Below are 26224 nucleotides of genomic sequence, written 5' to 3' on the forward strand. Positions count from 1 at the left end.
TAGTGGAAGGAAGGAGTCAGTAAGTGTAAGCATGGAGATTTCAAATACCTAGGACTTACTTGGAATGGTGATTTAACTTGATAAAAGTGGCTGTTGGGAGACAAGCAAGTGATTTAAGGGAGAGTGAGAAGTTAACTCTGTAGTTGCTGGAGAAAACGGCAGTTGAGCTTTGTAAAAATGCTAAAGGAAAAAAAAGTTTTTGGTGTCTGTGAAATGTTTGTAAATAAATTCAGGCAAAGAAGTTATTGGATTGCAATCATTTGGTGTGACTATGAACAATTTAGTTGAATTAGCTGAAGAATGTATATAGTGTTATGTAATTGAAAACCTGGGCTGCCTATGAAACAAATACAAGAAACTATGGGGTAATTCCTCTGTTTTGCCTGAAGCCAACAAGAGTATTTGTATATTTCAAGTGATGATTGTCTGCCCAGAAAGGGCGGGTAGACCTCTTGTTTTTTTGTCTTTCAGATAATCAGAGAAAACTGATGCCAGATGAACAGCATTCAACATACCATGCATTTACTGGCACAATAGAAATTATGTTTTGTGTTCTATGTTCTGTCTTGTGGTGTTTGTCTTGTGGCTGGAATTTTTGTGTTTAATATTTTTATAAAATAGTCTAGTTTAAAATCAAACAAAAAGGTTAAATTAAAATGCAGATATTTGTTTTGTTCAACTTGGAATACAAAGTGTTTGGATAAATCAGGAGAATGTGATATACTAAAGTCTAATGCATTTCCTCAAAAAAAAGAAATTTCATTGGCCAAACTGTTAATTGCAAAATTGTTGTTAAAATTTGCATACCAACAGTCTTTGAAAGCAAAGACATGAAAAGTTAACCCACTCCCCATATTGTACATGGGATCTTTCTGGCTACCTCAGATTTCTAGCCAGAGGGCTGGGGATGGTGAAAGGCTATTGGACTAGAGGTTGTATTGAGTGAACTCCTCAAAGTGGGTGTGCTTGTCTTGGCTTGTTGCTCCAAAGCTCTGTAATAAGGTTATTTTAGTAAAAGGGTGTGGCATATATTAAATAATAAGACTAATGTACTGTATAATGACAATGTTTATGTCTTCATTGTTGGGAAGAAGGTGTATAAGTAAAAAGTGGAAGTTTCCTTTGCAGGTTAAAAGAAGCCAAGAAGGGAAGAAGGACAAAGAACAGAATGAATTAACTGAAAAAATAAAATAAAATAGCAAGCTCAGGCTATATATAAGACACTGACTCCATTCAAGGACACTGCTCACAGTTAAGACTTGGCTAACAACTAGGAAAAGGAGGGCTTGAATTTGCCCACACAGCTATGAGATCTGAAAAACATTGCCAGGCACTAATGAAATGTGTTAAGTTTCTTTTCTCACAGGTAAAGAAGGGCTACCCAAAGACCCTAGCAGCCCTGCCACTCCTTGGAACCAGGAGACGGGATTGATGTAAAGGTCCACCAACAAAAGACTGCCTTGGCTCCATGCTGGAAAGGCCCTTATTAAGTCCTGCTACCTACCAACACCGCTGTGAAGTGCCAAAGACTGACTGCTTGGACCCAAGATTCTCACTGCAAAAAGACCCCTCCACCTCGGGAGAATTCTCCTACTGATGATTAGCCTATTTCACCTTCTAGCTCCACTGTGCCTTCTGGACAGTAGGGAAAAAGTACAAGGATGCTGCACCACGACTGTTTTGGGAAAGAAGAAGGAACACTCGCTCCACTGAAATTGCCAAAGTCCAGGAATTCCTGACTAGAAAGGACATTAAGAACTGACCCTGGTGAAGAAACTTGAAGCTTGATAAGTATATGGAGGGGATGTTATGATAAGATCATTAATTTGGGCAATTGATCTTGGATTACCACCAGATAGGTCTGCTCAGTGGTCTGCAGGGAGATGTTGGATGGAATGGGAACTGAGTTACTGCAGAGAATTCCTTCTTGGGTGCTGGCTGGTGACTCTTGCCCACATGCTCAGGGTTTAGCTGATCGCCATATTTGGGGTCGGGAAGGAATTTTCCTCCAGGGCGGATTGGCAGGGGCCCTGGAGGTTTTTCGCCTTCCCCTGCAGCGTGGGGCACGGGTCGCTTGCTGGTGGTTTCTCTGCAGCTTGAGGTCTTCAAACCAATTTTGAGGATTTCAATAACTCGCTCCTGGGATAGGGGTTGTTATAAAATTGGATGGGTGGGATTCTGTGGCCTGCCTTGTGCAGGAGGTCAGACTAGATGATCAGATTGGTCCCTTCTGACCTATGAGTCTATGAGTCTATGTAATTATACACTGGTGGGAGGACATTTGTGGGACCCATGTTTGGGAATGTGATATTAATTGGATTTGGGGGTTTATTCTACAGGCTGCGCCCTGTGTTTTGGATAAATCCTTCAGCATATATATCTCTCTCTAATTGGATTTTAAATAACAAGTACCCAAAGAGTTTGTTCTGCTACTAGAAATTTTACCCGTATTGAAACCATTCCAGTGACTAATAATGTATGCTATTAATGGAAATGCCTTTTGACAGTACCTGAGAATAGTTAAATAACAGGTGTATTATAGTACTACACCAAGAAAAGATGGTATTAAATATAACTGAGGCTGGGAAGGCATTGCAGTGGGATCTAGTATGTTTAGGAATTCGCGATTTCCTAAATGACCAGCTGATGGCCATTCGGAGTGATCTTGAGTACCAGACTTGGCCCACTGCCCTTACAGACGCATCAGGAATACCATCTGATCTGTGATCATGGAGACATATTTGGACACTTCCTGGGTGGAAGTGTGGCTTCCAAGGGCTGGGTGTGTGCCCTTATAGGGGATGAATGCTGTACTTATGTCCCAGAAAGCGCACAGGATATTAACAAGCACATCCTGTCAACCAAACAGGCTTTTGAACAGTGGAAGGCCCAGGAAAGGAAACCTACTCTTTCTGATTCCCTCTGGGGCTGGTTACTCAACCTGGGAGAACTAGGGGAAGGCATTGTTCACCTCCTGCTCACTGGTGTGGTGTTGTGTATTGTTACTCTTCTCTTGCTTGCTTGCTGTAAAGCACTCCAGCTCCCTAGAGCTTAATCACATGTTATCCTTTAAATGTGAGAACACTCAGCCAAAAGTTTGTTGAGTATTCTCAAAGGAGGGAGTTGTTGGTGTCACTAAGCATAACCCTATGTAACTCGGGAGGGTGGAAGGCCACAAGAGTATGGAGCCTTCCTGGTTTTAGGCCTCAGCAGACAAGAGTCCCTCCATGTTTGAACTTTAATCGACCTAAAAGGCCAGGTGTAACAGCCGTTATCAGTTGCAACAGTTCTAACTGGTCTAAAGCAGAAATAATGAGGCCTGTGCACCTTTAGCAGAAGGACAAGATAACTTGCAGAAGGAAAACTTACTAACGAGCTGCCGCGGCCAAGATTACTTAATGCACCTGCGCTTACGTAATTGCTACGGGGGGAGGAAGGAGGAGGAGGGAGGGGAAACGGGGGATTGCTAGTCAGTGAGAAAAGTTCTCATGGATATAAAGGAACAGACTGCTTGTTTTAGGTGTGCTTGATCTGAGTCAATCTCCCTGCACCGCTTTGAGATCTCAAATAAACTTGGTTTGCTTCTCCACCCTGGTGTGTTTATTGGCGCAGCACACAAGGCGACGGACCCCCCCGCTGTTGCTTGGCCTCAGGCAGTTATCTGCCGGCAACACTAGTAACCACAATGGAGTCACTTACCAGGGATTCTTCTCCTCTAGGAGATCAGGCACAACGTTTACCAAGGCGATGTACAGGAACCCCCCGGAGGTGAATGGAAGAATCCAAGCTACAGTTTCCCCTGCACATGCAGTGAAAATCACCATTAGTAATGAGACGGGATATAGGAGAACAGACAGAGGAAAGTAGGTGCACAAGCAGACACATTCCTCAATGCAGCCCCAATAAGCCTTACCTGTCTCTTTAGGTGACTGAGAACAGATTGCAAAGCAGGTTCCTAGAATTCCACCCAGAGCTGTGGAAAGCTGCATCTTGGCTGCACTCCAGCGGTCAAACCCAGCCCGGAGCAGGATGGCAAAGTCTCCTACCTATGGGAAAGCAGAATCAGTGGTTACTGATCCTAACTCTCCTGAACACAGAGGCCAGCATTAACAAAGGTGACAGCTCAACGAGGAACATGGTGGGTGAACACCAGCACTCAGCACGGAGGAGATCCTCCAGGGAAAGGAAAGAATGATTCAGAGCAGAGGTAACCCCCACCAGCCCTTTTCCCACAGACAGAGGGCTGCTGTCCTGCTTCAGACCAGGTCCTATCTTCCCAGCTCCCCTGGCAGCAGGTTGCAGATCCTTCTCACCTCATGTGGGATTTCGTGCAGTAGGATTGCCATGGTGGTTAGAAGCCCCACCTGCAGAAGATAAGAAAAATCTATTAGGAAATGGTCTCAAAGCTCAGTGGTGCTGAGAGTACAGCCCCCAACCCCTAAAGTGAATGGACTCTGGCTACCCTGTGTTAAGTGCTCAGTATAGAGACTCCTTCTGGGGCACCTGGCATTGGCCACTGTCAGTAGACAGGATACTGGGCTAGATGGACCTTTGGTTTGACCCAGTACAGCCATTCTTATGTTCCTATATGAGATAACTACCTGGCTCATGCATGCCTAATGCAGGGGCCGGCAACCTTTCAGAAGTGGTGTGCCGAGTCTTCATTTATTCACTCTAATTTAAGGTTTCGAATGCCAGTAATACATTTTAACATTTTTAGAAGGTCTCCTTCAATAAGTCTATAATATATAACTAAACTATTGTTGTATGTAAAGTAAATAAGGTTTTTAAAATGTTTAAGAAGCTTCATTTAACGTTGAATTAAAATGCAGAGCCCCCCGGACTGGTGGCCAGGACCCAGGCAGTGTGAGTGCCACTGAAAATCACCTCATGTGCTGCCTTTGGCATGCGTGCCATAGGTTGCCTAACCCTGCATTAGAGCCAGAAAGGCTGTGGCCCGAGCAGGGCTGCTCCCAGCTGTTTTCTCCAGTATAGCACTGTCTTGGCAGCTGCCCCTTGGGGAAGGGATCCCCAAGTCATTTACTTGGCAGGCAGGCACACACTACAGCTGAGAGAAGGGTTCTCCCAAATCTCTAGTTTGGCAGGTGGGTGCGGCACAAACCTTACCTTTCTGCTAACCAGGAAGCTGGCTGCCACCGCCAGGCCATGTGTGAAGTTATCAATTGTATTGGCCAACAGGTTAAGGTATCCACTGATCTGCAGAGGGAAGTCAGAGGCATTCATGAGTGAGGGAATCTGATGAGGTTCAGGGTAGGGGAAGCATCAGGTACAGCCACCAGGCAAGTTACCCACTCTAAGAGCAGGTGAATCATGGTTGGGCAGGGTTGGGCAGTTGCTTCAGACAGGACACTGTATTGCCACGTTCAGCTCTAGTGCAGACAGGGGAAGCCTTAGGGTTGAGAACACCATCTGAGTGGGGAAGGTGAAGAGAGGTACAAGCATAGAAAGAGCTCTAAAGACAGAGAGAGGAGAAAGAGGCTTACTAGAGAAAGGGAACAGAAGGAAGGAAGTCTAGAGGAATAAATCCAATTATAAAGCAACAACATATTTCAGATGGTGTCCACAAATGTGCATAAGCAACTGGGTTCTAATATAAATAGAGTCTGTTTTCTAGTCAATTGCATAGTTTAATATACAACTTGTCAAAATGTCTCCTATGCAAGACATGGGAGGTACAATGCAGCAGAGCTAATGCTGCTGGTAGAAACTGAAATTTACTTTTTGTGGCTTAAAAACTTTAAATATTGCATTAAATGCGAAAAACAAGAAGAATTTTGCAGATTTTTTTTTCTTAAAGAACAGGAAACAAATCAAAGGAAAGTGCTAACAGCCCCTAAGAAGTCAATTTCAATTCTGATGGACCTACTTTAAGGTTGGCTGCTGCCTGTTGACATATTCTGATAAACACTTTTAACCAACTACAAGCAAGTACTCACCTGCTGCCCCCACGCTGGCTTGTGTCCATCCCTTTTTTAGTGTTTTCTGTAGTGCCCACCACTATAGTATTTAAGTTCTGCACAAATTAATTCAATTTACATAGCAATGTCTCTAGTGGACTTCATGGAGTCTTCTGCGCTTTTGTGGTTCTAAGAAACTGCTTAAAACATCTCATTCTGGCTAGTGGGAAAACGTTATCACAGGAAAGACATGCACTAAGGTGATCAGGCTCTAGATTAGCCTAAATCTTTTGGAAGCTCATTCCACAGCTGTACCCACCTCACTGAGCACTATCTCTTGCTCTCATGTACTTTGAGAATCTACCTCATCCTGAAGTAAATTGTTCCAATGGTTAATTACCCTCATTAAAAAATATGCCTTATTTCTAATCCTGAATTGTCTAGTTTTAGTTTCCAAGCACTGGATTGTGTTATGCCTCATTTGGCTAGATTAAAGAGCCATCCACTTCATCATGTAGGTACTGGCAGACCATGATCAAGTAATCTATTAACCTTCTCTGAGATTAAAAGTCTTTAGTCTCTCACTATAAGACATATTTTTCAGATCTCATATCATTCCTGTAGCTCTTTTATGAACACTTTCCAATTTTTCAGCCTTTTTAAAGTCGGGCACCAGAACTGGACACAGTATTCCAGTAATGGTCTCACTAATGCTATTTACTGAGGTAATACCATCTCCCTATTCCTACTAGATAGTCTCCCGTTTATACATCCAAGGACTGTGTTCACCCTCTTAGCAGCACCACAACAGGAGCTAATTTTTAATTGATTATCTACTGTGGCCCTTACATACTTCTCAGAGTCACCGCTTTCCATGATACAGTCCCCCATCTGTTAAGTGTGACCCCTCACTCTTTGTTCCTTGATGTACAACCTTGCATTTGGCAGTTCAGATAAGCCAACCTTATTTAGCCTGGCAGGTTGATCTGTATAACTAAATTATCCTCATCATTATTTACCGTTTATTTACTGAATTTGTGTCATCTGCAAATTTTTACCAGCAATGATTTTATGTTTCTTTCAGATAAATGATACAGATATTAAATAACGAGCTGAGACTCCCTGATGGACTCTACCTCCATTGGATGATGATTCCCCATTTACAACTATGTTTTATGATCAATCAGTTAAACTGTTTTTAGTCCACTTAATATGCACTACATTAATTTTGTATATTGCTAATTTTATCAGAATGCCATTTGGGACTAGTCAACTGCCTTACAGAAGAACACTATGTTGACACAGTTACGTTTATCAACAAAACCTGTGATATAATCAAACAAGACCTATTTTCCATAAAACCAAGTTGGCTGGCACTAACTATGCGACCATCTTTTTACATTTTTACTGATTATGTCTCACATCAGCCTTTCTATGATTTTGCCTGGGATTGATGCCAAGCTAATCAGCCTGTAGATTCCCGTGTCCTCCCATTTCCTTTAAAATACTGGCACATTATCATACAATTTTTCTTCCCCTTTATACTACATTCAGTGTGTATCTTCCAATTGGTGCACTACTCTATGTGCATGCACCAGAGCATGTGAAAGTCACGCACATGAAAAGTACATAGTAAACTAGATTTACACAGCATCCTACATATTAAAGGATAACAAAGAGTAGCAAAATAATTTAAGAAATAGGCAAAAGCAGAGATTTAAAATAAAAGGAAACAGAATTAAAAGAGGAAAGGGCTGAGTTTATAAGAAGCTTTTAACCGAGTGTAGTCAAGTTGTGCACTAGCCGGCCAATGTAACCACATCTTATGGTTAGCCTCTCACTTCGTTCTCTAAAGTTTGTCAAACATATTTGCTGCATGTTGCCTTAAAAATTAAACTGTAAGCCTTCTGAGGCAGATATGCTCTTTTACTGTTTGTACAGTATCTAGCACAATGGGGTCCTGATCCTCGATTGGAGTCTATAGATGTGTCTGTAACACAAATAATAAAATAGTGAAAATTTTCTTTCATATGTAAACCATCAAAAGTCAGTCACTAAGCTAAGTTAGCTGTGTAGTTAATTGCCTCAGTCCCCAAACTGCTAAATTATTACAATTACAGATGATAGAGAAAAAAGAAAATCAGCACATAAAAAGTCTATGTCAATAAAGAAACTAAAAATAACATAGGTATGAAAAAATGAAAATAATGAGGGGATAATCAAAACACCCCAGGCTCTCAGACTATTATTTGAGACAATCTGATGAGTTCACTGAAGATAGCACTGGGGTAACATATGCACAAGGAGCTGAGTTATCATTGTGAAGACATAGGAACTGACTTTGAGAGCTTCCCTTTCCAACCCTGATATAGTTGTGTATGGAATTTTTAGAAAGAGTTGTCCAATCTGCTCCAGGCACTCTGATGTTTCAGACATGGTTAAATTAAACAATTCACTCTTAAACTTTCAACATTTTTCTGTGAATGGCTCTGTCCACAATCCACCAGACCAGGTTTTCAGGCACCCTCCATGCAGAATTGCTGAATTTCAAACCTCTCCCTTCTCAACACATAATGACAATTCCACCTGGGAGCAGGTGTAGGACACTGCACTCCCTCCTTCTGCACTCTGGGTTCAGCTTGCTGATCATTTACAGTAACTCCTCATCCTAGGGTGACCAGACAACAGGTGTGAAAAATCAGGACAGGGGGTAAGGGGGTAATATGAGCCTATATAAGAAAAAGACCCCAAAATTGGGACTGTCCCTATAAAATCAGGACATAGAATCATAGAATATCAAGGTTGAAAGGGACCTCAGGAGGTCATCTAGTCCCCCCTGCTCAAAGCAGGACCAATCCCCAGTCAGATTTTTACCCCAGTTCCCTAAATGGACCCCCTCAAGGATTGAACTCACAACCCTGGGTTTAGCAGGCCAATACTCAAACCACTGAGCTATCCCTCCTCCCACCCTAAGTCATCTCGGTTAACGTTATTTCGTTGCTGATCAATTAGAGAATATGCTTATTTAAAGTTGTGCAGTGCTTCCTTATAACGTCGTTTGGCAGCCGCCTGCTTTGTCCACTGCTTGCAGAAAGAACAGTCCGTTGCAACTAGCTGGTGGGGGCTTGGAACCAGGGTGGACTGGCAGCCCCCCTATCAGCTCCCTGCTACCCTAAGTTCCCTGTGCGGCAGCCACCCGGCAGGCTATCAATTGCCGGCAGTTCAGCTGTCCCTCCCACCACAGTCACGTGCTGCTCCTGCCCTCTGACTTGGAGCTGCTCCTGGGAACCTCCTGCTTGTTTGTCGGAGGCGGGGTGGGGGGGGAAAAGGGGAGCTAATGTCTTCTCCATGTAGGATGGGGGAATGACAGGACAGGGCTCAGGACAGAGGGAGCTTCCTGGGAGCAGCTGCTGTCTCAACTTGCTGATCTACTTAACAAGGCAGTTTACTTAGAGGGGGATCAGGTACTCAAAGGGGCAATGCATCTCTCTCTCTCTTACACAGGGTGCGTGTGTCTGTCTCAGTCTGCCATGCTGTCTCCCCTCCCTCCATTCGTGCTGCCTTGTAGAGTGTGAGGCACATTAACAACGTGAGGCTCAGCCAAAAACTAGTTCATCATTTAGCAGTAAAGCAATCCCTGAGAAATATCCCACCCTCTGACTTCACAACCTCAACCAAGCTTCACAATCATCATTGCTGGGTAAAGTATTAAATTGTTTGTTTAAAACTTATACTGTGTGTATATACGTACGTGTGTATGTAGAGAGAGAGTCTTTTGTTTGATGAAAAAAATTTCCCTGGAACCTAACCCCCCCATTTACATTAATTCTCATGGGGAAATTGGATTCGCTTAACATCGTTTCGCTTAAAGTCGCAATTTTCAGGAACGTAACTACAACGTTAACCGAAGAGTTACTGTACCTTGATTCTTCGGTCTGGTGGGCAAGACGAGAGAGAGGAGCCATTACACTGAGCGATGTTTGTCTCTGCTCTTTGGACTGTGCCTGCTACTTTCTGCAGGGAAAAGCTGTTTCCATTTGGAATCCCTCCGGAAGGTGCTTTGGAATTATTGCCCTGAATCAGAGAGAAACAACTGTTACCACTCTCTGGCCTCCAACAGAAAGTGTGCTAAAAGAGGGGCCTAGAAAGTCTCCCTCAATCCTTCCCTCCCTAAAGCCCAAACACAATGCCCTTTGGCCTCCAATCTAGTAACCAGAGCCTGCAGAAATGGAATAGATTTCTGGGTGGCTTTATTCAAGTTTTTGAAATGAGATTCATATATTTAAGTAGCTGAGCTAAAAATTGACCTGCACTTGTTGAAGCAAGAAAGGAATCTGAAAGACATTATTTTAATGTCAAGTTTCTCTGCTGGGCTAGAAACACTCTAAACCCAATACAAATTCTTCAGGAGCAGTGAAGTTTGCTAAAGTGCACTGGACCAGGGATCAAAAAAGTAACATTTGGTCCTCAGTGTAAAGAATATAATGAGACTCTACAACAAGGTTGTATATCATGGAATGGGGGACATCAAACCTCACAGTATCACATAATAGAGAGAAGGTTAGGAGACAGGGCTGGGATAGGTGTATCAGCTCCACACACTCACTCAGGTTTACAGGTCATATTTAGCTGTTCTTTGCAAACTCTTTTCAGTGTGTGGTCTCATTTTCTCTTACCTAGAGGCATGGGACCAACAAGAGCCCAGCACAGTTCAGATGCCACCCAGAAAGTCTGTAGATTCCCAAGGGCTGGCCCCTTTATGCTCCATGTGCATAATTCTGGAGCTGACCTCTCATCCCTTTGTGAGTGACCATTTATCCTTTGTTGCTAGGTGACTCCTGCCTCATCCACTATATCACATAAAGTGGCCAATCACAAGACCTTTCCATTGTGACCAGCTAATCCCATGGACCAAGGGCCCAGAGTGGTGGTGAGGATAATTCCCACTACCCCAGGGAAACAGCAGGGAACCTCTTCTTCTAACCATGGTGGATTTAAATCAATCACCAAGAGGAAAGCCTCAGTTTAAATAATCTATTTTAATCAACATTTCCATTTGTACTTCACTTATTTTCTAAAGAAAGGTACATTTTCATTAGTTGACATAACCATTAAAACATGGTGATTTACAACTAAATAGAGCCTTTACACTAGATTTTTTTTTTGCTAGCTAGGAGGGTATATCAGAACTACACACATTTATTTAAGCAACAACATAATATTTTCAGATTCTTATTCATTGTACATAATTAGTATAATAGAAAATGGTGAATGTATTGCTTATTTACTATTGTTGTGCCATATTTATAAAGCTTGACCTCAAAAGGTACGTTTCCCTCGATTCTTACAGAAAAAAAAAGCAGCTTTTAACTCAAAAGTTTTTTATATAGACTCTTGGATTCAGCATATTTATTTTTTATTTAAAATATTTTAAAGAGACTATAAGTTTAAGCCTTAACATATCATTTAGATTTCTTTTTAAACAGGTTTTTAAAAAGAATAAATAAATATAATTTAAATAACAAAATAAATCCGATTTAATTTAAAAAATCCAAAACCCAGGGACAAAAAATGCCAGCCAAACCCACAGGGCAAGAGCTTAGCTTGGAGATGAAAGGTCTCCTTTCCCAGGTCCAGAAGAATGGAGCAAGTGCCCAGTCACATGGCTCTGCCCAGCACTGCCGGCCTCCCAAACCACGCTCTGAGTTAAATCACAGCTCACAGATTCCCTTGAGGAGCCTACCAGGAGGGGAGGGTAATAATGTGGCAGGGTACTATTGGAGAAGCCCTTAATCAGTTCCTGCCTCTCCAGCCCCAATCAGGGAGAATGGATTGGGGTTGGGTGAACCACCCTGTGTTTGCCTGGTAACTGACCACACCTGACAGCCTCATTAGCATGAGCTATAAGGCTGGAAGGAAGTGAGAGAAAAGGGGAGGTAGAGACTAAGGCCATGTCTACATCTAAAATTTTGCAGCGCTGGTTGTTACAGCTGTATTAGTACAGCTGTATAGGGCCAGCGCTGCAGAGTGGCCACACTTACAGCAACCAGCGCTGCAAGTGGTGTTAGATGTGGCCACACTGCAGCGCTGTTGGGCGGCTTCAAGGGGGGTTCCGGGAACGCGAGAGCAAACCGGGAAAGGAGACCAACTTCGCCGCGGTTTGCTCTCGCGTTCCCGGAGCCACCCAGCAAACCGCAGGGAAGGAGACCTGCTTGCTCGGGGTTCCGGGAACGAGAGCGCAAACCGGGAAATGAGATCAGCTTCGCCGCGGTTTGCTCTCGCGTTCCCGGAGCCACCCAGCAAACCGCAGGGAAGGAGACCTGCTTGCTCGGGGTTCCGGGAACGAGAGAGCAAACCGGGAAAGGAGACCAGCTTCGCCGCGGTTTGCTCTCGCGTTCCCCGAACCACCCTGCAAACCGCAGGGAAGGAGACCTGCTTGCTCGGGGTTCCGGGAACGAGAGAGCAAACCGGGAAAGGAGACCAGCTTGATTACCAGAGGCTTCCTCCTTCCACGGAGGTCAAGAAAAGCGCTGGTAAGTGTCTACATTGGACTACCAGCGCTGGATCACCAGCGCTGGATCCTCTACACCCGAGACAAAACGGGAGTACGGCCAGCGCTGCAAACAGGGAGTTGCAGCGCTGGTGGTGCCCTGCAGATGTGTACACCTTCAAAGTTGCAGCGCTGTAACTCCCTCACCAGCGCTGCAACTTTCTGATGTAGACAAGCCCTAAGGGAGGGAGATCAGGTTCAGAGGGAGTCTGTTGCTAGCCAGGCCTGTGGTAGGCCAAGCAGCTGTAAAGCCTGTATATAGTGGGAAACTGGTGGTGGGAAACTGCTCACAGATAAAGAACATGGGTGTTGCACCAGATTGAAGTGTCCCTGAATCACGGAGGAGAGAAACCAAGGGGCCAAATTCAGAGAGGCACAGTGTGTACCCCGTTACAATGCAGTATTTATATGGCAACTCCTTTCCCCCTTCATCACCCACTCACCACGCTAGGCCATTCTTGCTTCTCGCTCTCTAGGAACATCTTCTCCAATGCCAGGAAGGTCAGGAAACCAATGATCACCCAGAGGCCAAGAAGCTTCTGCTGCTGCAAGCTCTGCCCACCTCCTAGAAAGCAAAAGAGATCTCTGTTTGCATTGTTGGGGTGCCTGAATGGTAAGCCTCACCCCCAGTACAATGTAGCTTGTGACTGAGAGACTCGAGACAAGAATATAGGGCAGAAACCATTTCCTTTATTCCTATTAGAAGCACAGAACAGACACCCTGCAGAAAATCCCATTTGCTTCATCTACTTATCTTTGATCCAACCTAGGGCAAGTGGGAAACTAAGCTGCACATCCCCAATACTCCAGCAATGGAGTCTGGCCTGTCTCCTGGGTACTCTCAGGAGCCTTCTAAGCCCAGCTTCTAAGCATCTCTTCCATAAATTACTGTGCAAAGGTGAGCAAGGCAAAAATCTCTTACCAGAGACTATAAAGAAGCTTGTATCAGCACAAATCCTGCATCTGAGCCTGTGTGAGCAGCAAGTACAGACATGAAGGTTGTGCTTTGGGAAGCTGAGCCAAATATCTATCTTCCCCATCAAACCACACCTGGGCAAATTATTAGCCCAAGGCTACAACATGTTCCTTTCAATGAGGGCTGAGATTATCAGATCCTCATCTGTTTGGCCTGACTGCAGGGGCAAAGACTGTGCTCCAGTAAGAGGACATGCAAAAGCATTAGAAATGTAACACGGGCAGGACATGCAAACTTGGAAGCTTAAGACAAGAGAAAAGACTAACAAGAGACGTGAATAAGCTGCAGCAGAGAAGGTGCAGCCACTGGAGGCCCAAGACACTGGACTCTGCTGACACTGCCTGTGCAGTGAAGATGGAAAGGAGCAGGGGAGAAGCAGAGCTTTGAAGAGGGATTCTGAACTTCCACTGCTTAGGTCCACATAACAAATTATGGGAAATCCAGGCTGTTCCTCTATCTCCTACATTCTCAGGAAGGAAAGGATTCCACAATTCCTTAGGCAGAGATCAGTGGGAATCCAGCCCTTGGTGGGAGATGCTGTAACAGAAATCTGGCCCCTCGTAGTACTGATCCCAGAAGAGTCAGGAAGAATCTCTCTTCTTACTGAGCAGCTACTACCTATAGGGTTCAGCAGCACTCAGCTTGTCATGACACTAGTTTGCCCAAGAGCAAACATAATTTATTACTTGTCTCCATGGGCCCTTTAGAAAACAGCTACAGGAAAGGGCTATGCTAGTTCTTTCCCAAGCTTTATCCCAGGACAGACCAGGGCCATCTCAGCCCTGGTGCTCAGTTTGCTGGCTGAGTTGAGACTCTGCCAGCTGCACCTTTCTTTCCTCCCCACCAAAGAACTCTAGGGACTGTCAATTTCCACCACTTCTCCTCAGGCACAGCCTGAGAGGTCAGCAGATTTGGGATCTGTTGTACAAAGGCAGGGGATGGAGGAGGAGTGATTCACAGAGTCAAGGATCCCTTGATTCACAGAGACTCCAGGAGCAGTACCCGGAGAAAGGCAGGGACCCTCTAGAGCCCACCAGGCACCTACCTAGAGAGATATGGAACATTAAAAAAAGCAGCATGGTGCAGATTCACAAGAAAACATAGCAGCCAGTGCTGGAGGCTGGCTCTGGCGCTCAAGGCATTAGTACAGTGCCAGGTATTACCTGCAGTGGCGCTGCAGGTGTAGGCCCAAGCCTCAGGGAGGAGGTGGAGAAATACGTTCCCCAGAAGCCCACCAATTGCAAAACTCAACAGCTGCTTCAAACGATTCGATCCCACTGAAAAACAAACAAATGCCAATCACCACCCACGCCTGGAGCCCAGACCCCTCCTGACAAGTTGTATGAGACACACAAATCAGGACCCATTGCAGCCTGAATTACCAGGGAACGTGAGGAGGGAAAGCAATCATGTGTGAGACAGACCTCAGGGCATTACACTGCCCTGAGTGAGCTGTGGGTGGCATTGTGCCTCCAAACCTTGTGCCCTGGCAGTGAGGCTCAGAGCATGAACTGTACATTCAAGGGGCATAGGTGAGGGGAGTCTGTACTCCACGGAAGTGGAGGAGCATGTGAGCATCCCCCCCCACCAGGATCCAAGTTAGAGAATGCTCTTCATATGAGCTCTACAGCTGAAATCGCAGAACCCCACACTCAGCTGGGGAACTACCTGCCCCATTTTTAGGAATGGCATGAGTCACCCATCTTATAACAGAAGTGAGCTGTGTCTACATTTCAGTATGCAGCATTTCTAGGGCACCAGGAAGAACCCAGCTCCTGTGTTAGACATGAGAACAGTGCCCCATTCAGTCAATGCCTGTGGGGGTTGGGGGGTGGGACATTGGCATCAGGAACAATAAGCCAGAGAGCAGATTTACCTTCTGATCGCAGAGCAGCTCCTGTCTCAAGGGGAACTACCAGCAGGGGGAAGACTCCACTCAGCCCCACCATAACTGAGCCAATCAGAGGAAAGATCCAAGCATCCAGTCGCTCCCCACTGAACAGAGTTCCCCAGGAGTTGGCCTCTTTTTCACACAGAGGACTGGAACCAGTGGTGGCCTTGTCCACTTGGAGCTCCTGGGCTTCACAGGGGATGCTGAGCAGAAACAAGGCAAGCATCCCATGTAGCAGAAACCTTTGCCCTCTCATCGCTGAGCAGTTTCAGCCTGGCTGGCCAATCTCTGAAAGGAAGGAGGAAAAGCTGAGTTCTGAGAGAAAATGCAAGACCCACAGCTCATCCCTCAGAGTCCTTGTCCCCTTCCAGAGGAAATCATGGCTTCTCAAACTCATATATCCTCTGTCCTTCAATTCCCTTCCTGGATAGCTTGGTCCTCACATATATTCCCCTTTGCATAGGGAACCTGTATTTTCCTCTTCTTCCTGTTTCCTCTTAGTTTCAGTTCCTGGATTTGAGCAGATGACGAGGGCAGGGACATCTTCTATCATTTGACATCTGAAAATGCCTGTTTGGTCCCTCAGTCTCCCCTTGCCATGGGAAGGAGTCCAGCCTCCTGCACCTTCCCTCAGCACTTGGTTTCTCCAGAGTCTTTGCTGCTCAAACTGCACTCTTAGACAAAGTTTCCTCCCTGTGGGATACACTGTCCCAGGTGGGCTCCAGCAAGGCCCTTGTATAATGGAGCTATAAAGATAAAAAAAGTCATGAGGTGATTTTAGGGAGACGATGAAGCAGAAGCTCTGTCTATACTTGGGGGCAGGGCAAATGCAAATCCACAGTTGAGACATGCTAGAAGATTAGTGGGATAAAAGGCACTGAAGCAGTGTGTCTACTTTAGGGGTCTGCACATCAATGTACTGGAGCAAGTTTTTCTGGCCTAGACAAGCTCTCAGACCCCTCAGTTGAGGCATTTTTCTTAAAACCATCTTTAAAAGGGGAGTAATTTTAATACATCTGGGCCTCAGCAGCTATAATGGAAGGGACCAAGAGCCTTCATGTCCTGCTGGATCAAGGTCCTGCTCCAAACACAAACTGCCTGCCAGTTGGATGAAAACTTCTCTGATCATAGCTGATCTTCAGATAGCAAACCTCTTGAGAACCATATTAATTTTCAGGGAGAAGTTCTCCTTCCAACTGTCTCAAAAATATTCTCCCTGTTCTCCCTTACAAGGAATGTCACTGGGAATCAGATTAGAGATTGTTCACTTGTTACAGGCATAAATGCCAGTGCTTTGCCATGCGATGAGTAGAATTCCAGTCATGGCCCTCAGCAATCACAATGAGGAGATTTATGCAACACAACTATCTCCAGCAGAATCAAAGGATTATAAACAACACATCTAAAATCCACAAGCTCTGCGTAGTGTCCTGACGACAAACCATCAAGTCTTCACAGTCATCCCAGCAATCAGACACTGGGTAATGCTTGGGGTAAGTGTTAATGACAGAACCACAGGGAGAGGAAGTTGCGTCAGAAGTGGGCCCCACCCCAGTTGTGTAGATGAAAACCTCCTGTTGTCAATTAAATGCATCTGGGACACTTCCATGCCATCTGGCTTCCTTCACACAGTTTAGCTCTCTCTCAGCTACAGCCCTGCACTGGGACCTGCACAGCTACTGTAAAACCAAGGGACCCGGAGAACCCTCCCAAAAAGAGGAGAGTTCTGAAAGTTTTAGCCAACTAGTATCTAACTAAGCATCCTCCCATTGCATGAGTGCATAGTGAGCTGAAGATTTCACACACATTAAGGGCAGAAATAGCTAGAGGTTAGGGGAAAGTATAGAGCACAATCTTCTCTCTACTAAACCAACTGCAAGGGAGTCTGCATTTACAGTATTTCCTGTTATAAATCACCAGAGAGTTCAGCACCTTTCCCAGTCTGATTCTGTGCTAATGGAAACTGGTGCCCTTAGTGGCAGAGTGAGAGCTTGGAAAATGACTGACAATAGCTTCCTATACCAAGAGAGTAGCCATGCTGGGCACATCCCAAGCAGCAGAGCTCTCGGCTGGCCCCAATACTAAGCGGAAGGGCCCAAGCTTAGGCAAAGAACAATCCTAACAAAATAGCTGCTTTCATCAGAGTTTGTGTTGTCTTGAATGAGGAACATTGGAAATAGGCCCTAACCCCTAACGTCCCCACTTCTGCTGTACAATTGTTACCCTGGGGGTGTGCACTGTCACAATTTGAACCACAGAGAAGATCAGGCTGGAAGACAAGCTGCCACCACAGTTCATGTCACACAGGGGAAGGCCCTCTCACCTGCCCATCCTCCCCAAACTGGGTTGGAACCACCGAAATGAGGGTCCCGCATCTGCCCAAGACCAAATGGCAAATAAATTGGACACCTGAAGCTCCGTTTAGTCTAAACAACAAAAATCCTTTTTAGAGACAGGAGTATGATGAGGGGCAAAAAGCAAATCCCAAAAGTTCACAACATGGAGCACAACTGACTGCAGATCTCTTAGCAGGATTTGCTCTAGCAAGAAGTTTAGGGAGATGACTAGGGAGACTAGAATTGTTTCTCCAGAAAAGAGGTGACAGTTCCTTAAGGGACAGCAGAAGCAGAACCAGATTCTCTTACTTCCACTCATGTCAATTAACTGTCAGAGACTTCAGGTTTGTTCTTATTAATAAAACCAAGGCAGGAAGTTATACATCCTCCCAGGTGAGTCAGAAGAGGCCCACGGCTCTCAAGTCCCTTTTCTGGTAGCACAGGAACCCCACATATTCCTCCAAGCTTCTTACCTGTGGCTGTTAGAATTTATGACAAAGCAGTGAGGGACTGCACACATAACAATTCACCCATATCTACCTCCATGCCCAGAAAGATGCTTAGAGCAATCCCAGCATTTTTATGCTGTTTATAGTGCCTAGTACTTTACAGCTTGCTATTCATAGCTCCATAGTCTCCTGGATTCTGTATCCCTCTGCTATAGACTTCTCAGCAGGCAGGATGCTTTTCACTGCCTGTGAAAGTCTCTAAATGCACATTACCTACAGGGAAAGCCAGATTAAATAGTCACCTCAAAAACACCACTAAAAGCAACGAAGTGCGCAGCCAGGACCCACACGCCTCAGGCCCAAACCACTCAGGGGAATGGAGGAAGATATATCATGGTGTCATTAAAGTCACAGGTTCATATCACATTCCTGGTTTTGCGATTTCCCCCTATTGTAGGCACTCAGCTACCACAGCAATGGGAGCCAGATAAACAACTAGAGAGACAGAGAGGATCTCAGATGCTCCACTATAGTGGGGAGGATTTTAAAAGCACTAGGTGTACTAGGATTTAAAGCAGACCTGACACTGTGGAAGTGGATGATGGATTCAATATACGCAACAGACACAAATGGTCAGGGCTTATTTAAACACTTAATTTGAAAGACAGTAGCTCCAACAGCACAGCACCTCATCATACTGGGGTCAGGACCACCTTAAAGGAGAAAGTGCCCCTTACACAATCACAAGTACCACTCTCTGTGGCACCAGCCTGTTCTGTGGAGGTCTCCTATCCAAGTACTGAAGAGGGTTAGCTCTGCTTAGCCCTTTCAATCACAGCTCTAGAGCATATATGACTGAAATAGCTAAAAGTATTCCCAGCACAGGAGCAATAGATGCCACAACAGACAGTGAAAGATGAAAAGAGGGATGGAAATTTTGCCATTCACTCACTCCTGGTGGCGGTGGTGTGTTGAATCCAAGGCATGAAAATGAATCACATTTCCCCTCCCAGTGTGCAAGCCTAGAGTCTAGCCTCCTCCCCGGGCACTTACACAGCAAGCAGGCTCTGCAGTAGTCTTTATAAAAATGCAAACAGAATTAGAAATGCAGATTCACACCAAGATAAAAATCTATTGCAAGTCAGAAAAAGGAAGGAGAGATAAAACCAAATATTTACACAAGATGCTCCTGGAACTGCCAAGTCCCCTGCTGAAGCTGAAGGAGATTTCTAGTTCTTTCTGCAAGCTGTTTTCTGCCAATGCACCTGGAAAGTTCATCCCAGCCCTCCAAACAACTCTCAAGTGCTCTGTGCGTGGCAGTGAGTTCACTCTGCTCCTGCCTCCTCCCCCTCACAGCCAGTAGCTCTGCTCTTTCAGACAACGGGGCTTTAGCGGCTTTTTGGCACAAGCCCACGTTCCATCATGATGACACTTTAAATGTGCTTGGAAAAATTTTTTATAGTTATTTTCCCTGGAAGCCATGGAGCCACAATGGAACACTACGCAGAACAGAAAAGTTATTTCACTGAAGAGGAAATGGAAACAGCAGCTAGCAAATTCTCCCAAAGCCTCATTCCATCAGCCCTGCAGTAACCTCCGGATTCCTACTGAAAACCCCAACACTTCTGACAAGGATTACAAGGCTCGCCAACTTCCAGTTAATTGCCCCAGCATTCTCTCTCAGGGAGTTTACCTCTCAACCACATGCCATTTCTGAGAAGCCCAAACCACTTCATAGTATTCTCCCTTTCCCTAGGATCTCTCATAAGAATATCTTGCTTTATTTAGAACCGCATCTCCCCCTGTGGAATGCATCTCTTTCTACAAAGCATACATACATGTGAACATCACAATACCCACAACTAAAAGCTGCATACATACTGCTAAGAAGGGCAGCAGGATTAGGAATACAAGAACAACAACACAGAAAGGTCCAAGGTCCAGCAAATTCAGAATCTCATCTCTAACTGCAACCAATTCTGAAATCTTGAGAGGAAAATGTGAGGTGGGGGTATTTCTTCCTGACCTCACTCAGGCCAGCAATAAGCCTCATCCCGCAAAAGACAGGAAGACGTGTTCCCAGACCAACTTGACAATCAACCTTACCCCTCAGGGATAGGTGTGATTTCTTCCTGACCCAACCCAGCAATCAGCCTCAGGCCCTGAAGCAGGAGTATTTTAGAGCCTTCATAACATTTACCTTAGAGCACAAACAGGCATCATCATGAGCTTGCCACTAGATTTTCTCCACCAGCTAACACATATTTAAAAAAAAAAACAGTATATTAGCTAATGTGTTCAAATTCTACAACTAGATTTTGAACACATTAGCTAATATATACCTTTACCCCGATATAACGTGACCTGATATAACATGAATTTGAATATAATGTGGTAAAGCAGTGCTCGGGGGGGTGGGGAGGAGGTACTCCAGCAGATCAAAGCAAGTTCGATACCATGTTATAGGTGAAACCATGTTATAAGATTTTTTTGGCTCCCAAAGACAGCATTATATCAGGGTAGAGGTGTATTAAGAATGTAAGGCCCTAGATGGCATTCCTGAAGATACAGTTTTTATCTAAAAGGAAGAGACATCTATAGCAGTGGTTCCCAAACTGGGGTTTGTGAATGTTACAGGGTGTTCTTGGGAAAAAATTCCCTAATGGTGGATACAGCTCTCCATAGGGACCGGGGCAGCACAGGGCCAGCAGCCTGGAGCCTTGGGGACTTCCAAGAGCTAAGCAGATCAAAGCAAGCATATCTATCACACTGAGGAGATTTAAACTTCAAGACTCCTTATATGAAATAGAAAGGGTGGTGGATATTTTTTGCTGTTTTTAAAGTTAAATAGGCTGCTAATGTTGTTTTTAAATTACTATGAAGAACAAGTTTAAGCTTTGTTGTAACATGCATTGTTAGCCTGGACTGCTCAAGACTTAAATGCTTGTGCAGGAGGAACTCTTCGAGCTGGCTTCTTAAATATCTTCATGCTGTTTCACATCTGATACTCCTTGATGAAACATAGGAGCCAGAGGCACCAGTACGGGGGGGGGGGGGGGGCAACAACAGTCACATGCCTCCCCCCCCACAGGTCCCTCCCCTTTTTTTCTGGCAACCCCTGCAGGCCTGCTCCCACTTCTCTGGCAGTGCCCCCACCCCAGGCCTGGGGTGCATAGGGGCTTTACCCCGGCACCCCTTTTTTCTACTGGCACCTCTGATAGGAGCCTTGTCTTATAACTGGCTTAATCAAAAGTGATACAAGCTACAAAAGTGAGATCTTGGAAGAGCGTTGCCATTTTCATAATTAATAAATAAGCATGTCATAAAAACAAATTTTATATTTCCAAGATCACTGCTTTTATAATTTATGCTGAGGTAAGGGAGAAAATCCCTGGAAATATTCATTTTTAGGAGGGAATTCACAAGACTTGACATTTTTGTGAAAGGGGTTTGCGAGTTGTTAACGTTTGGGAACCACTGATCTATAGCAATCTTACAATGACTGAATCTGTCAGCACTGAATTTCATCTAAGTAATGCACATCAGAAGGAATAATTGATCAACTCATACAATTTACTAGGTTATAAATTAACTGTAACCTCTCAGGGAAAAGAGCTGTGTTGTCACTATAGGCAATGCAATGAAGTTCTCTAGGTCACTGAACAACAGCAGTGAAAAAAGTAAACAAGTTGATAGTATGGTATTGAAAATCCTGCAAATGTTATCATTCCATTATTAAAGGTGACAAAGGTAGTCACACCTATAGATGAAGTTGTGTGACACCTTCCACTCTAAGACCTGTTTTCAATTGCTAATAACTTTGCCAGACTTAAGCCATTCGAGCTGATTTATAGATCAGTGGTATACATCTCCTGGAACACTGTTTCGCTCATCAGCCTGTCTCCAAAGGGATATAGCAGAAGCAGACATAGAAGATGAAAATTATTAGAGACAAAGACAGTTATTACTGTAAAAAGGAGATGAATAAAAAAGATTATTGAAAGAGCCATATAAAGTATTGAATGGTGCAGTGAAGCAAGAACAGGTATTGCTCTGCTGTTCATTTCTCCTGTAACACGGGAACAAGATAACAGCCAATGAAATCCAAGGGCAGCAAATTTAAAGCTGGAAAAAAGAAACATTTTTACACAACACCCAATTAACCAGTGAAACTCGCAGCCACCAGACACCCGAGGCCAAGCGCTGGGCAGAGTGTAAAAGAGGGTTTCATGTTACTGCGGCCCGGGGGGCACCTCCGCAGGCCCCTGGACGGGCGCGCATCGCCAGCGACACCAGCCCTCGGGGCTGGGCACAAGTCAGGCTCAGAAGCTGCTTCTGCAGCAGGCTCCCGCCGCTGCCGCTCAGGGCTCCGGACACCAGACCAGCGGCCCGGGGCAGGTCCCGCGACCCTGCGGCAGCGAGTCCCGCCAGTGACGGGCGCTGTCAATTCAGCCGCGGGGACGGCGCTGCACTGATGGTCCCTGCCCGGAATCTCGGTCTCTCAGCTCCCCTAGGACCATCACTCTTGCCGGCTGGGCCCGGCCGCAGGGACCCGCCGCCCCTGGGTGGGGGCGCGGGGGGCCGCCGCCGGCCTGGCTGGGGCTCCAGGCGGGGCGCCCTGGGAAGCGCCGCGTCCCGCTCGCTCCCCACCCCGGGCACCCAGTTACCGTGCGGCGGCGCGCTCCGGGCTGTCCCTGCCATCCAGCTGCGGCTCCGCTCGGGACTCCCCGGCTGGCCTCTCGGCCCCGCCTCCCAGCACCAGCCACGTCGGCCCCATCCCCTCGGAACCAGAGTCACCGTCCCCGCCCGGACAGAGCCCCGCGCGCACTTCCAGCCTCCCAGCAAGGAGGGGCGCTGGGACAACGGACACTTCCTGTCACATCGCCACTGGGGGACAGCAGAGGCAGCGCACTTCCTTCCCGCTGCGCCCCTTGGGAGACAGGAACTCATGACGGAGCTTCCGGTCGCACGTTCTGGGGCAGATCGCGCCCTCGCAGAGCTATTTCGGTAGGGCAAAAACTCGCGCAGGCGCAGAATGTTGGTACACAACTGCGGCTACGCTGTTGGGAGCTGAAAAGACTCACAACAAGGCTCCTGACGTGCCATTGGGGCCCCATGAGCAGCACCCCCCATGCCTGGCCGCTGCAGGGGAAGCTGCCCTTGTCCGCTCTGTTTGCTTGTGTTAGAGCTGCTGCTCCTGCTGCGCTCAGAGACTTCCAGAGCCACAAGGGGCTGGAGCCAGCCAGCGCAGGTGGAGGTGATCAGTGTTCTCTGCCCTGGGGCTGACCCTGCTCCAAGTGCTTTCTACTCCACTCACAAGTCTCTGCCACTGGTCATTGCAAATGTCACCAACTGGCTGCCCAGTGCCTCCATCAGCTCATAAATAATCATAGAATATCAGGATTGGAAGGGACCTTAGGAGGTCATCTAGTCCAACCCCCTGCTCAAAGCAGCACCAACCCCAACTAAATCATCCCAGCCAAGGCTTTGTCAAGCCTGACCTTAAAACCCTCTAAGAAAGGAGATTCCACCACCTCCTTAGATAACCCATTCCAGTGTTTCACCACCCTCCTAGTGAAAAAAAGTTTTTCCTAATATCCAGCCTAAACTTCCCCCACTGCAACTTGAGACCATTACTCCTTGTTCTGTCATCAGCTGCCACTCAGAACAGTCTAGATCCATCCTCTTTGGAACCCCCCTTCAGGTACTTGAAAGCAGCTATCTAATCCCCTCCGCCCCCGCCATTCTTCTCTTCTGCAGACTAAACAATCCCAGTTTCCACAGCCTTTCCTCATAAGTCATGTGCTCCAGCCCCCTAATCATTTTTGTTGCCCTCCGCTGGACTCTCCAATTTTTCCACATCCTTCTTGTAGTGTGGGGCCTAAAACTGGACACAGTACTCCAGATGAGGCCTCACCAATGTCAAATAGAGGGGAATGATCACGTCCCTCCATCTGCTGGCAATGCCACAACTTATACAGCCCAAAATGCCATTAGCCTTCTTGGCAACAAGGGCACACTGTCAACTCATATCTAGCTTCTCATCCACTGTAACCCCCATGTCCCTTTCTGCAGAACTGCTGCCTAGACATTTGGTCCCTAGTCTGTAGCAGTGCATGGGATTCTTCCGTCCTAAGTGCAGGACTCTGCCCTTGTCCTTGTTGAACCTCATCAGGTTTCTTTTGGCCCAATCCTCTAATTTGTCTAGGTCCCTCTGTATCTATCCCTACCCTCCAGCATATCTACCATTCCTCTGAGTTGATGAGGATGCAGTCCACACCATCTTCCAGGTCATTAATGAAGATATTGAACAAAACCGGCCCCAGGATCAATCCTTGGGGCACTCTGCTTGATACCAGCTGCCAACTAGACATGGAGCCATTGATCACTACCTGTTGAGCCCGACAATCTAGCCAGCTTTCTGTCCACCTTATAGTCACCTAATGAGCCTACATTGCTCTGCAGCCTACGCTGAAGCTGCCAGGCCTCGCACAAGTAACCTTTCCCTGCCGCCAGCTACATTTGGTTACTTTATTACTCCTGTTATTCGTGATTTGCATGATTGTAGCCCCTACAAGCCCGTCATGGGCTCGGACCCCACTGTGTTAGGCACTGTAAACACAGAACAAAATGAAGTCCTTGCCCCAAGGAGTTTACAATCTACCTCTTTCTTCTGGACCCATGGGAAGGAGTCTCTGGAAAAATTCCACCACGATTTCAACAGCTTCCACCTCACCATCAACCTCAGCCTGGACCAATCTACACGGGAGGTCCACTTCCTAGACATCACGGTGCAAATAAGTGATGGTCACTTTAACACCACCCTATACCGAAAACCTACCAACCGCTATGCCTACCTTCATGCCTCCAGCTTCCATCCCGGGCACATCACATGATCCATTGTCTACAGCCAAGCACTGAGGTACAACCGCATCTGCTCTAACCTCTCAGACAGAGACCAACACCTACAAAATCTCCACCAAGCATTCTCAAAACTACAATACCCGCATGAGGAAATAAGAAAACAGATCAATAGAGCCAGACGTGTACCCAGAAGCCTCCTACTGCAAGACAAACCCAAGAAAGAAACCAACAGGACTCCACTGGCCATCACATACAGTCCCCAGCTAAAACCTCTCCAACGCATCATCAGGGACCTACAACCCATCCTGGACAATGATCCCACACTTTCACAGGCCTTGGGTGGCAGGCCAGTCCTCGTCCACAGGCAACCTGCCAACTGAAACATATTCTCACCAGTAACTGCACACTGCACCATAGTAACTCTAGCTCAGGAACCAGTCCATGCAACAAACCTCAATGCCAACTCTGCCCACATATCTACACCAGCGACACCATCACAGGACCTAACCAGATCAGCCACACCATCACCGGTTCATTCACCTGCACGTCGACCAATGTAATATATGCCATCATATGCCAGCAATGCCCCTCTGCTATGTACATCGGCCAAACTGGACAGTCGCTACGGAAAAGGATAAACGGACACAAATCAGATATTAGGAATAGCAATATACAAAAACCTGTAGGAGAACGCTTCAACCTCTCTGGCCACACTATAGCAGACCTTAAGGTGGCCATCCTGCAGCAAAAAAACTTCAGGACCAGACTTCAAAGAGAAACTGCTGAGCTTCAGTTCATCTGCAAATTTGACACCATCAGCTCAGGATTAAACAAAGACTGTGAATGGCTTGCCAATTACAGAACCAGTTTCTCCTCCCTTGGTTTTCACACCTCAACTGCTAGAACAGGGCCTCATCCTCCCTGATTGAACTACCTCATTATCTCTAGCTTGCCTGCATATATATACCTGCCCCTGGAAATTTCCACTACATGCATCTGACGAAGTGGGTATTCACCCACGAAAGCTCATGCTCCAAAACGTCTGTTAGTCTATAAGGTGCCACAGGACTCTTTGCTGCTTTTACAGATCCAGACTAACACGGCTACCCCTCTGATACTCTTTGCTTCCAACAGTTTAATCCATTTTTAATTCATAACACAAAACTGTTCCTGACCCAGTCTCTTTTTCTTACTCTGGTATTTTTAAAGCTCTAAATGTATATTTGTTTTTAAGAACACG

At 46.0% G+C, this 26224-nt stretch overlaps 1 protein-coding gene across 2 annotated transcripts in view; it reads right to left on the bottom strand.

Moving 5' to 3' along the window:
• The window catches only part of SLC39A13 (solute carrier family 39 member 13), a 32754-nt gene extending 9797 nt beyond the window's left edge, over nucleotides 1–22957 (bottom strand). The window contains exons 1-9 of one of the 2 annotated variants that reach the window (XM_030559826.1): nucleotides 22788–22957; nucleotides 15321–15623; nucleotides 14608–14721; nucleotides 12912–13033; nucleotides 9840–9992; nucleotides 5128–5217; nucleotides 4314–4364; nucleotides 3914–4046; nucleotides 3700–3799 (exon numbers count right to left, since the gene is read on the bottom strand). In XM_030559826.1, the coding sequence (XP_030415686.1) occupies nucleotides 3700–3799; nucleotides 3914–4046; nucleotides 4314–4364; nucleotides 5128–5217; nucleotides 9840–9992; nucleotides 12912–13033; nucleotides 14608–14721; nucleotides 15321–15591 (1034 nt within the window). In that variant the 5' untranslated portion in view covers nucleotides 15592–15623; nucleotides 22788–22957. The remainder of the gene's footprint in view (nucleotides 1–3699; nucleotides 3800–3913; nucleotides 4047–4313; nucleotides 4365–5127; nucleotides 5218–9839; nucleotides 9993–12911; nucleotides 13034–14607; nucleotides 14722–15320; nucleotides 15624–22787) is intronic. The other variant, XM_030559825.1, reaches the window with a different exon arrangement.
• Between the last annotated feature and the right edge of the window lie 3267 nt (nucleotides 22958–26224).

Source organism: Gopherus evgoodei, chromosome 4 (assembly GCF_007399415.2).
Source record: "Gopherus evgoodei ecotype Sinaloan lineage chromosome 4, rGopEvg1_v1.p, whole genome shotgun sequence".
In the NCBI taxonomy this organism is placed as follows: domain Eukaryota; kingdom Metazoa; phylum Chordata; order Testudines; family Testudinidae; genus Gopherus; species Gopherus evgoodei.